The following is a 12,711-nucleotide window of genomic DNA, read 5'->3' on the forward strand; positions in this document are numbered from 1 at the left end:
GTTGATAGTGAACCCCAGCGAATGCAGGAGGTCCGCTGTAGTGTGGAGGTGGGAGACGACTGCCTAGGGCGAGCCAGCCTTCAACAGCCAGTCGAGAGATAGGGGAAGACTGGGATCCCTGATCTGCGCAGATGAGCTGCGACCACTGCCATAACTTTCGTGAACACCCAAGGGGCGCTGCTAAGGTCAAGAGGGGAGCACGGTATTCTGAAAGTGGTCGTGGCCTACTGTGAACCGCAGGTAACACCAGTGGACCGGCAGGACAGGGATGTGAAAGTAAGCCTCCTGCAAGTCCAACGCTACCATCCAGTCTCCAGGGTCGAGGGCAGACAGGACCTGAGCTAGTGTCAACATTTTAACTTCTCTTTCCAGAGGAAGCAGTTGACGTTCCTAAGATTCAAGATAGGACGCAGGCCTTTGTCCTTCTTGGGCACCACGAAGTGTGAGAATAGCAACCATGACCTACTTCTGGAGCATGAACTCGCTCGATAGCTCCCTTGGCCAAGAGAGCCGCAACTTCCTGTTGAGGAATGGCCAAAAGATCCTCCACATGCGATGGTATTGAGGTGGCATGGATGGAGGGGTAGTCTCGAAGGGGAGGGAGCAGCCCCTTCGGACTATCTGCAAAACCCACCTGTCCGACGTGATGGCGCGCCAGTGGGGGAGGTGATGGCAAATCCTGCCACCCACTGGCGATTGGTGGCCCTGAAAGGTCAGACTAGGAGGGATAGGAGGCTACTGCAGAAGGGGCGTTGGTGGACTGGCCCGCTTGCTGGACCCCAGAACTACAACGCTGGTTCCCACGTTGCCGGCCTGCGCAGAGGCTGAACAGCTTGCGCCGGCCTGTGGCTCTGGGTGGGATGGGGTGGGGTAACCCTTCCGTAACCACGAAAGGCAGACTGCGCAAGGCGGGTGGTGGAGAGGCAAAGGACCTGGCAGTAGCCCAAGAGTCCTTAAAGCGCTCCAGCACATTGTCTGCCTTGTCGCCGAAAAGGCGACGGCCATCAAAAGGCATGTCCTTTCGGCGACTGCCATCAAAAGGAATGTCCATAAGGGTGGTTTGTACATCCCCTGAAAAACCAGTCGACTGCAACCGGGTGTAGCATTGAAGGGCTACTGACGTGGAAATCGTCCTGTCTAGTGCTTCAGCAGTATCCAGCCCACAGCGGATGGTAAACTTCGCTGCGTCTCTCCCCTCGGCAACTGCATGGGAGAGCACGGCCCAGGGCTCCTCGGGCGCTGGGGCAGCACCTGCGCTACCGTATCCCACACAGTGTGGGTACAGCGGCTCAAAAGACACGCGCTGTTTACTGACCGCAGTCCCAAGATGGCGGAAAAAAACAATTTCTTTCCAAGGTGGTCCAGCTTTTTGGATTCCTAATCGGGTGGTGCGTTAGGGAATGCGCCTTCGGAAGTAGAGGCTTGGACCACCAAGGTCTCAGGGGTAGGTTGTTGAGAGAGGAAATTGGGGTCACCCGGGGCCAGGCGGTGGCATTGGGCAATCATCCTGTCCACAAGAGCCCCTGTGTTGGGCATGGACCAGGTGGCCAAAAGGATGTCCGTGAGGGCTTTGTTAAACGGCAGCAGGGGCTCCGAAAAGCTTGCTGCCGGTTGAAGGACCTCTGTCAGAAGGTTAGTCCTGACTGCCACCGTAGTTAGGTCGAGGTGGAGAGCCTCAGCCACCCTTACCACCACCACTGCATATGACGCTCCCTCCTCCGTAGCCACGGTAGGAGGAGACAACATGCCATGGTCTGGTGAGGAATCCAGACCACTGGCTCCCCCCAGTTCCTCTCTCCAGTCCGGATCATAAGTCAACTGGTCGGTCAAAGGGTCCACAGACCCCTCCCAGTGCTCCTCACCCTCCTCTGGCTGCCAATCTGGTCTCAAAGAGCTAGAGTAGAAAAGGGGCACAAAAGTACCCGCCGGCATCAGATCCGACGTCGGTCGACGCTGGTCCGGCTCCGTGTCTACCTCGAGGTGGAGACCGGGGTTGACAGCGGCTACGGACACAGCCGACGCCAGTTGCGGATGGGGTGCCAGTGGAATGTGCGCCGGGGGAGGCGTAACAAGGTGTACCGGCGCCGATCTGGATCCAAGAGGACCCCAAGTCCGCGGGGCCCGAAGGCACGCCGGCAGAGTCGCGTTGTGCAAAGATGGCATGCATCGCTTCGTAGAAACTCTGGAGCTGGGCAGGGGTCGCACTGGGTCCCGGAAAGCGAGGGAAACCCGAAGTCGACCCAGCATCCCTTGTCGCGTCGGCCGACGGACGGGGAGTAGTCTAAGAACAACGATGCTTCATCGACTTCTTCTTGTGCTTCGACTTACCTGACCCCGAGTTAGAAGACTTAGAGGAAGAATGGTGTTGGCTCCGCGACCGGTCCCTCAACCTCCTCCGCAACCGGGAGCTTGAGTGACGTGGAGCCGAATGCCAGGCCTCGAGTAGCTTTCGGGAGCGCTCCCGCAAAGACTTCGGGCCATGGTCCGGCAGTCGGAGCATGACTTTGGGTCGTGGTCACGGTCCAGGCAATAGAGGCACACGCGGTGTGGGTCCGTCACCGACATCAGTCAGTTACAGGAACCACCGGCCTTGAATCCGGGCTTCCCTCGTGCACCAGGAGTATATTGACTAAAAAAATTAATTTGACAAAAGTCGAGAAAAAAGTCAGTCAAAAAGTGACTGGAGGTACCGCTCTCTCCGGATCTGCGCTTGCTGGTGTGGAAAAAGAAAGAACTGACATCAGCGCGCGAGGGCGGCGTCTAAGTAGCTACCACGACATCATCCCGGTGACCATGAAGCCAAACGTGGAGTTGACCGACGCCATCTTCCGACGCGCAGGGGTACTGCTGACGAAAACCTTTACGGATCCAGTCTGACGCCTGGTGGTGGTAATTCTAAGGTAAGGAATCTATAACTAACTTTCTTTCAGATAGCACCTTCACCTGTCATTGGAGAGCTAAAGGTGTAGTTCTGGGCACGGACAGCTGTCAATGGCATCTGCTTGGTGTCAGTCTTTATGGCTGCACTGTCCTTGGCATGGTGGTCTGACCCCATGTCAAATAGCAAGCTAGGTCCCCTTACCATGGTGGTCATGGTGGGGTTACTCAAGTTATGGGGTGACGTCTTTCGGTAAGCTGTGGTTTGCCCTGGTTAGGGTAGGGTTTGCAGAGGTGTTGAGGAACCAATGGATTCTCTGCACAGTGTACTTCATTTTGGTACACCACATAGAGAGGCAGCTTCCTACAAATACAATGAAAAGAAAGAAAGTTCAGCAAAACTGGCGCGCAGACCCCTTCAGGGCTTCCACATGGGCAATGAAGATGTTCATAATATGACCCCATGATCCTTCTTATGAGAGTCTGTGCCTGTGTTATTCAATTTGTTTAAATTATCTGGGTATAAAAGTAAGAACAGGAATTTTTGGTGCAGCATGTTTTAGGATGACATGGATTCTGGATGCATCTGTATACACAGAGATCTTGGCTGCAACAATCCATATACCTGGGGTTTCATAGAGCGAAGCTCTAGTTCACTTTCAGTGAAGGAGGAAAAGATGATGGTGGTGCCCCTTGCTCTCGAATGAAACGAGGCTCACAGTTGAGATGCAAACCTGCTGACCACCACAAAGCAATGTGCAGAGAATAGTGGCAGAATAGCCTGAGGTTTAATGAACTCAGTCAGCATCATGGAAATGCCTGCAGGCGGAAGGCAAAATGGAGGCCCTGATAGATCAATGGCTCACAATCTGCTGGGGAGTTGACAAAGACACAGGGAACTGGAAGCAGCTTCAAATCAGATGTTGAAGCTGTAATGGGGCCCTTAGGAGTATCAACTGTGGGACCTCTGCCGGAACTGTGAGAAGCACGGAGAAGCACCTAGATTTTGCATATGTGTGCTTAAATTAGCCTTTCAACTTCACCCTGAACTTACCTAAAGATGGCAAGAGGGAAAGGGAAGGGGACTGACCTCTACACTTGGAACAGGTCTGGGCCTGCTTCTTGTGATCAGCGATGTGAAGCTTGGCTTTCTGCTTCCTCTTAGCCTTAGGATGCATCAGGGATCAATTGTTGCCAGACTTGAAGTCGTGTTTAGTGCTCAGGCATCAAAGGCTGACATTGTGCTAGTACATCGCCGACAACTGCTTGTGATAAGCACAACAATACTTAAACCTTGCAGTTTTTGGAGACCTAGCTGCACATTGCTGATTAGAAGTTTGGTTAAGTGCAAATCTCTGAATCCAAATCCAAGGGCACATAAAAGAAGGACCTAACATTAGTGTGCTGGTGTGGCACCTATATGCATCTGTGTCACCAGGTTCAGAGGCAGGATCAAGTTTGCTTGTTTAAGTTGAGGACTAATGTAGGGTCGCAGAGGTAAAGGGAGAAGAGGGGCAGATGAAATAGTGGAGGACTTGACTTGGAGAGATGAAGACTGAGGTAAAGTGATCAAACCTTACCACTGGTCTATTTTGTCAGTCCTTATTCGATTCAGCACGCTCTCTATCTCAACATGCAAACAACCTGTCTTCCTGCCCAAACTCGAGGAAGAAACACAGAATGACAAGATGCCCTTGGCTGTGCCACCTGCTAAAATGAGCTAATTATGAAACCATCAGCTGTTTTAATAATTTTGAAGCAGACGTAACCGGCAAGTCGCGGTTTGTGCACTTTGGTAAAGGATTTTTTAAATGATATTCTGTTTTTCTGCACATCTAATTTCACGTCATTAGAAACAAAATGGAATCAGAATGAATGCAGAACACTTTAGTTTGAGAAACAAGAGTTAGGTGATACCCAGGTGTCAAGTTTATTTGTACCACACTTCCGCCATGTGCCTTTGGTGTATCAAACATACAAAATAAAAGTAGTGGTAACAGAATATGTAAAAGAAAAAATCAAATAAACCCAAGTGTCTTCCAAAACCAGGAACCAATAGTGGTCAAAATGACAAATACATTACAAAGAGAAACCCTATATTATCAAAGAAAAAGAAGAGGCAAATTTCAAACCAGAAGTCTACAGGCGAAGTAATGATGTACTTTCTGGGTGGTTAAGAGCACAATAGTACATGGTGAAAAGTGGGGTTATCCCTCACAGAATAAGTATAATGCCCGAGTTAGACTGTCTCATGTCTGCATTGCTACTCAAGTACTCTGATAAAGTGCTATCATCATAACCAATTATGCTGCAATCACAAAAATGTCCCATCCTTAATATGTACTCTTCTAAACACACTGAAATCATTTTAATATTCGCTTCCGTGGCCAATCTTTGCCTAACCAAGAATAAACCTCGTCTCAGACGTCCTTTCATGGTTTCTGCTCAACAGAGGTTAGGAGAAAAAATAGAGCAAGACAGAGCACGTCAATTTAAACGCAGTGGCTCACATCTAGGGAGGACATTGGTCAATCTGCAGATTCCGCATCTTTGGACGACTCCTACAGCAATAGGTTCCATAGTAAAATCAGTATGAGCATGACTAACTAAAGAAGTAGAGCGCTGGCATCAACAAAACAGCTGCATCACTGATCTACCATATCCTGCGGGCACACTTGTCTAACAGGCAATGTTTAGTAAAATGAGGAGGACACAATAGCCATCAGCTAGATGTTAGAGATAGCTCCTCACCCAAGGACAGCCAAAGTGGCTGCTCCGCTCCTTGTTTACTGCACACAGACGCCTTTTAGGAAGTTGGTGTGAGTATCTTCACTGCAAAGCTTTATGAAGGATATGGTCAATTTAGAAATAATTTGGCTACAGGCCAACTCACCCTTATTTGCAAAGAGAGTATACACCTTACATGTTTGCGTTTTTCTTTTAACCAGCCACATAATGATGAAGGTGCAGTGCCTCTATTAAAACCAATAATCTTTAGGATTGACAAGAAACTCTACGTCCACAGAGATTATTGGCATAGAGTGAAAGATAATTCTGTTGGTTTATCATGTATTTTAATGAATGGCAAAGTGTATCACACAACACTAACTTGGGGAATTTTGAGATTCTGTCCAGTCTGCTTATACTATGTCTGTAGCCACTAAATGCACTCTGAAATCAGAGAAAGTTGATCTGAAAAAACAAATACGTTACTGAAAGCAAACTTAATAAAACTTTAAAATTACCTGGTTCCACTCATAGGGTCTCTCGTGCCATTTGGGAGTAATGACCTCTCGATGTTTTTGTTTGCAGATTAAACTAAATCCCACAAAAGAAACAACAATAAAATATGTTTTATGATCATTCAAAGAAATCACTATCATTCTTAATGTTTGCAGACATGTTTCAAACAGAGTATGGCTTAAATAATTCAACCACAACCACATTTGGCTATACATCATCTAGTGTCACTTTACCCAGATTTCATAAGTCAAGTTCCTAAAATATGCAGTTATGTAATACTTTTTATGATGTAAGCATCCACAATCACTAGAAGTGAAATAAAAAAAGACAAAGATAAACATCAAACAATATTTTACATTAAATGGTTTTCAGACTCCACGGATGACCACAACCCAAGACCCTCTATGGGGTTAGCTAAGAACATGGATTATATTGCTTTAGCAAAAAATAAACAAGATATGTACTACAGCTGAACTCATCACACATTTCACATATAGAACTTAAGTTTGAGAAGAAGATATGCTTTATATGCTGAAAAAGCTAATTTAGGAGTAGCTTTCTTTTCTGTGCTGAATGTGTACTTTCACAAGGTCATATATACTAGGAATTTAGCCTATTTAGGACATTTTTGTGCACAGACACGAGAAGAATGCATTCTGGAACAAATGATCAGCGTAAAAATCAACCCAACAGCGTTTATATTATTACAAAATCATCTACATTGGGTATCTGTGAATAATCAGCATTTCCCTAAGAACTTTCCTTGATATTTCCTCAATAGCATGTTTCTGCTGACGCTGTTGCTTGTTTCTGCAGCCTGCGACCACTGTGTGAGCTGCTTAAGTTGCCGGAGTTGCCCGTAGACCTAAGGGCACCGGCACTACCGGACCGCGGCTCCGTCTCCTCCCTTTTGCGGAGTTTGGCGTTGTAGGGGAGCCACGAAGTTAGCTGGGTGGAGTTGGCTGAAGTCCCAGAGACAGAGACCAAGGAGCAGGGTAGGGGCTAGCAGGGGCGGCTGGTAACATTTGAAAGTGGTGTGGCGTAAAATGATTGTCATACTGCACCGCAGTGAGCGAGCGTGCCCGAACAACCTAAGGAGGGTTCGGGGGGACAACCCGAAAACATTTTGAAAAAAGAGTGGACAAATGGTGCATTTTCAAGCAAATTTGAGAAAGCAGGGAGGTTAATAAATCAATTGTGAAAGGTCAGTTATTACATTAATAAAGAGATGTCATATAACAAAGGTAGCTGCTTATTCAAGCTTTCTTTCACCCCATAGTCCATCAGGGTCTTGATACAAGACAGATAAGAGAAAAAGCAGTGTGGTCCTCCTCGACCAGGAAGACACTCATATTTCATTGGTAAGAAGTCAAAAGATTGGTCAAATTGAAAACCTGAAATGCAATCCAACAATTTGCAAGTACATCTCATCTATGTTCAACAATCCATGTTTTACCCATGATTTGAATTGTGAATCACCAAATAAACTGAGCCACTACAATCAAAATCAACCAAACTGTGGCTCAAGGTTACATATTGGCAGAAACACAGTCTAAATACCTATGAAAGTGACACATAAATATTGCCCATGCAACTCAAACTCAGAAATTCCAGATTCAATTCACTGCCAAAGCAGGCCTCCCACGTGTCATTTCATGTGGGCTAAGTGCAGTCTACAATGCATGACTTGCCAAAGCAAATTAACATTCTCTCATATTTAAAAATTCCTGTAGCAGACAAAATTTTACGTTACTCCCAAAGCAGGCAAGATTTTACATTCTAACATTCAATGGTCTGTTCCAGTGTCTGATTATAGTAGAGATAACTGTGTACGTATGCTCATAACTAGATCTGTCTTACTTCCTATGTCCCTCTTTTTCACTCTCTAGCTCAACATACTCGTTATACCCCTCTCTCTTTCTGCCACACTCTCTCATTCTAGCTCTGCTTAGCTCCATCTCTCTCTGCTTCACCCCCTCTCTCTCGTTCTCTCTAACAATCCATCGCTTCTCTCCCCCACACACACACTCACTCTCTCTCATTCTGGCTGTTCATCTTTCTTTCAATTTCGCTTCGTCTCTCTTGCTTTATCTATCAATCTATTCTCTCTCTTATCTTATCAATGACATCCAGTTTAGTTCCATTACACACCAGGCATGACATTTTGGTTTACAGGTGCGTTCTGTCTCTTTGCTTTCCATTGACTATCTCCAAGTATCTGTTTACTCTCTTTCTAGGCCTGTATCTCTTTCTGTCGTTTTATCTCTATCTACATCCATATTTCTTTAGGTCTGTCTTTCTCTTCTTTGCACCCTCTTTCATTCTGTGTCTGTCTCTTGATATCTCTCTACTGTCTCTAGCACTCTATTTGTTCTCTCTCAGTCCTCCGTAGACACACTTTCTCTTTTGTCACTCGCTTCGTATCCTTTATTCCGTCCTTCAGTCGGTCCTCCCTCCTTGAGGCTATCCGTTCGTTCTTCTATCTGCATTAACTAGCTAGTCATTTATCTAACTATAGAAGGCACCCCCCTCTTCTCTACCCCTCCGTCATCTATCTGTAAATCTACCCATCTCCCCTATCCCCCTACACACAGAGGTGGGTGGAACTCTGCTTGAAGTACAAGGCAGGCCAGCTTGTTAGTTTTTTTTTGTTATTCAGCAGTGGGTATGTGTTTATTTCAGTTCCACATTTTATTCAAGTCTTGCAACTCTGCTTGAAGTACAAGGCAGGCCAGCTTGTTAGTTTTTTTTTTGTTATTCAGCAGTGGGTATGTGTTTATTTCAGTTCCACATTTTATTCAAGTCTTGCTCTCAAATCAAATAGCAATCACATTTACATCATTTGCAATAAAGCAATGCTTGCTTTCCTAATGTGTGCAAAATCAAATGCCTTGAGGTTACAAATTATGCTTCTGCAGTGCGCTGAACGCTTCTGTTTAAGCACGAGGTGTTCGGCTGGTCGCAAGTTCGAATACCAGCAAGAAACACTTGAATTTCCATCATCCCGATGATGGTAAACCGAATACCATTACATTTGGCAATGAAGCATGCGTTTTTTTTTTTTTTTTTTTTTAAATACAGACCATTTAGGCTTTCTTTCATTCCCTCTAAAGTTTAAAAAGGAAGATATGATTTTTACATCACAGTTGAATTTGAGCGCATTTACAAATCCTGCAATACTAAATTAGGATGTTGTGTCCTAGTAACATGCCATTCCCTTAAAAAAAATTAAACAAAGGTGTTTTGAAAAACATGACATGTGGTAAATTAACAAAACAGAAACTATGGCAAATGAAATCAAATGTACGCAGTACCAAGCCTCCCCATGGCGCTTACCTTCCTGAGGGCTTGTTCTAGCCTGCCAGGTTCCTGGTTCCAGGGGTGTTGTCCCGTCAGCAGGGCTTCTGTCTTCGCTCTGACGGTGACTACAGGCCCGAAATACCATTCAGATCTCCTCTGTCTCCATAGTTGAAGCGCTTGAGATCAAATGGCGGCCTCCACGATGTAGTGTCCTGAGAGATGGGGCACTAGGACCCAGACGAGGGCAGAGGGCAGGAGAGGTCACAGGACACCAGTTCCAGTCAGCGAGGGTGAGGGGCAGAACACAGGAAGCAGGGACCGAGACAGGACGTGCAGCATGCTGGCTGCCAACTATATATATAATAAAACATAGAACCTGACCTGACTGTGTGGTGATCAGTGCAGCGACGCAACGCGACTACTTCCGATGAGGCGGGATCGAAATCCACGCGTCGCGGCGACTGACGGAGCCCACCCGGTCGCGGAAAGAAATTCGGAGCCAGGAGCCCACCGTGGTCCGAAGTGACCAGCAGAAAAAAGATCGTTGCGGGAGCCCACCCCGGCGCTGCTAACAGAAGTAAGAGCAGCGCGATAGTGAAACTGACGAGGAAACTGTAGGAAAGATTAAGATCCCTCCCGCGTGTGAGTTTCAACGAACTCTCGCGAGAGGAGGCGGCCATTTTAAAGTCAGCCGAATTGAGCCAATCAGCGTCCAAGACTGACGGCGGCCATTTTGAAGGGTCAGGCAAAGTCCCGAACAGCGCGAAACCGCGAGAGTGCGGCGGCCATCTTGGAGTCAGGCAAATTGGGCCAATAGCAGCACAGGAAGGCCGGGAGGCTATTTTAAAGTCAGGCAAAAAGGAAAATAGACCAAAAAAGGTCTAAATAAAAGGAAAACGACAAGAAAAAGGTGCCAAAGGAAGAAAATAGCACCAGAGGAACAAGAAGGAAGAGGAAAGAAGGAAATAAACAAACAAAAAGAAAGGAAGGATATGGGTGATGAAGAAACAAGGAGCACACAAGCTGTGTTCCGCAGGCCACTGCCATTTAACATATCGGAACCGCAAGCAGGCATCAGATGGGAGAGATGGCTACGACAATTTGAACGATACATGCGCGCAACGGACGTCGCAGAGAGCAAACAATTAGATTTGCTGGTCAACCTTGCGGGAGACGAAATAGAAGATTTAATGATGACACTACCAAGTGAAAAAACGGCAGATTACAAAGGCGCGAAAGCATGCCTCACAGAGAAATTCGACCCCCAACGCAACATCGACTTTGAAAGATACACGTTCCACACAGCATGCCAGCAACCAGAAGAGAGCATGGATGACTTCGCGACAAGGTTGCGGAAGTTGGTGACATACTGCGAATTCGATAAATTTGACAATGAAGAAGCAATACGAACGCGCCTCATCGTAGGGTGTTTGTCAGTAGAGTTCAGAGCACGCATCCTAAAAGAACCAACAACACTTGAGAAAATACTGACGATGGCCCGCACAGAAGCACGGGCCACGGAACATGCCAAACAAATACAAATCGGCAAAGAAAAGGGGGAAGCGATGGCACACCGGATGACGGAACATTTCAAAAGGAACGACAACAGGGAGCAACAACATCCCAGGAAACAAGCGGTCACATGCTACAGATGCGGCTTTGATTTCCCACACGTTGGCACCTGCCCAGCAATGGGCCAGAAATGCAGAAAATGCAACAGGGACAACCACTTCGTAAGCACCTGCATGAGCCGGCAATTCAGGAACGAGAGGGGACCAACAGCAAGACCAGGGACAACAGGCACCAGACATGCCAGACACATGGAGACACCGGAGAGAAGCTCGTCGGAAGAGTCGGATGAACAGACGACGGCTGGGAGAGAAGCACGGCTATACCTCATGTCCGACACACCAAAAGAAGGAAGACAGCAGGAACACATCCAGCTGGTGGAGAAACAGCAAATAAAAAAGACGGCCACAGTAGACATCGACGTCGGGCGCCACAGAACAAAATTTGTGCTAGACAGTGGTGCCACATGCAACATAATGTGCATATCAGAGTACATGAAGATGAGGAGAAAGCCAACGTTGTCGCCATCAAAAGTAGATGTGTTCACGTGGGGATCAAAGACACCAGTCGAAAACATGGGCAAGTTCACTGAAACGTTAACATATCAGGACATGACATGTCAAGAAGAGATACACGTGCTGAAAGGGGACATCCCAGCACCCTGCCTGCTGAGCAACGTCACGGCACAAGTCATGGGGCTGTTGGCGATGACATATCACATGACAGAAAAAGAGAACATACTGCAAGAATATCAAGAAATACTGCAGGGACTGGGGAAGCTAAAGGACAAACAGGTTACCCTACACATAAATGAAGCGGTGAGACCAGTGGCACAGCATCACAGGAGAGTGCCGATTCACCGACAACCGCAAGTGGAAGAAGAAATAAACAACCTACTGCAGCAAGACATAATTGAGCCTGCAGATGGGCCGACACCGTGGGTATCACCGATTGTGGCAGTCCCGAAGAAAAATACGTCCAAAATACGGATCTGTGTGGACATGAGAATACCGAACACTGCAATATCGAGGGAACGTCATCCAGGACCTCATCTGAACGACATGATCAGCCGGCTGACAGGGGCGTGCCGATTCTCAAAGCTAGATCTGTGCAAAGGGTATTACCAACTAGAGCTGGACCCACAGTCGAGGTACATAACGTCATTCTGCACACACCTAGGACTATTCAGATACAAAAGGCTCAGTTTTGGTATCTCGTCAGCGGCCGAAATATTTCAGGAGACAATAAGACAGGTGATACGACCAGTGCACAACAGCTTCAACTACAGTGACGACATCCTAGTGTTTGGGAAATCGGACGGAGAACATGACAGCGCCCTAAGGCAAGTGTGCAAACAACTAAAGCAGGCTGGACTAACACTAAATGGAGAAAAGTGCGAGCTAGGGAGAACAGAACTGATCTTCTTCGGGCACATATTCTCTGAAAAAGGGATGAGGCCTGATCCCAGCAAAGTGGAGACGCTCAAGAATACAAAGCCACCGTCAGATGTGGCAGAAATAAGATCATTCCTAGGCCTGGCAAGCTACTGTGCCAGATACATACAAGACTTTGCCATGGTGAGCACGCCGCTGAGAGAATTAACGAAACATGGCCAGAAATTTTTCTGGTCTCAACAATGCAATGAATCGTTCGAAGAGATCAGGAAGGCCGTGATGACTGTGGAGCACCTCGCATACTTCGACCCTCTGCTCTGCACCGAGC

The 12,711-nt window shown here is 47.1% G+C and overlaps 1 protein-coding gene across 1 annotated transcript in view; it reads right to left on the reverse strand.

Annotated features, from left to right (window-relative positions):
- Positions 1–12,711, reverse strand: part of TDRD9 (tudor domain containing 9) — a 2,714,501-nt gene that overhangs the window by 119,587 nt on the left and 2,582,203 nt on the right. Inside the window, exon 35 of the mRNA XM_085626273.1 lies at positions 6,123–6,195. Within this exon, the coding sequence (XP_085482399.1) occupies positions 6,123–6,195 (73 nt within the window). The remainder of the gene's footprint in view (positions 1–6,122; positions 6,196–12,711) is intronic.

Source organism: Triturus cristatus, chromosome 9 (assembly GCF_964204655.1).
Source record: "Triturus cristatus chromosome 9, aTriCri1.1, whole genome shotgun sequence".
Taxonomy (NCBI): domain Eukaryota; kingdom Metazoa; phylum Chordata; class Amphibia; order Caudata; family Salamandridae; genus Triturus; species Triturus cristatus.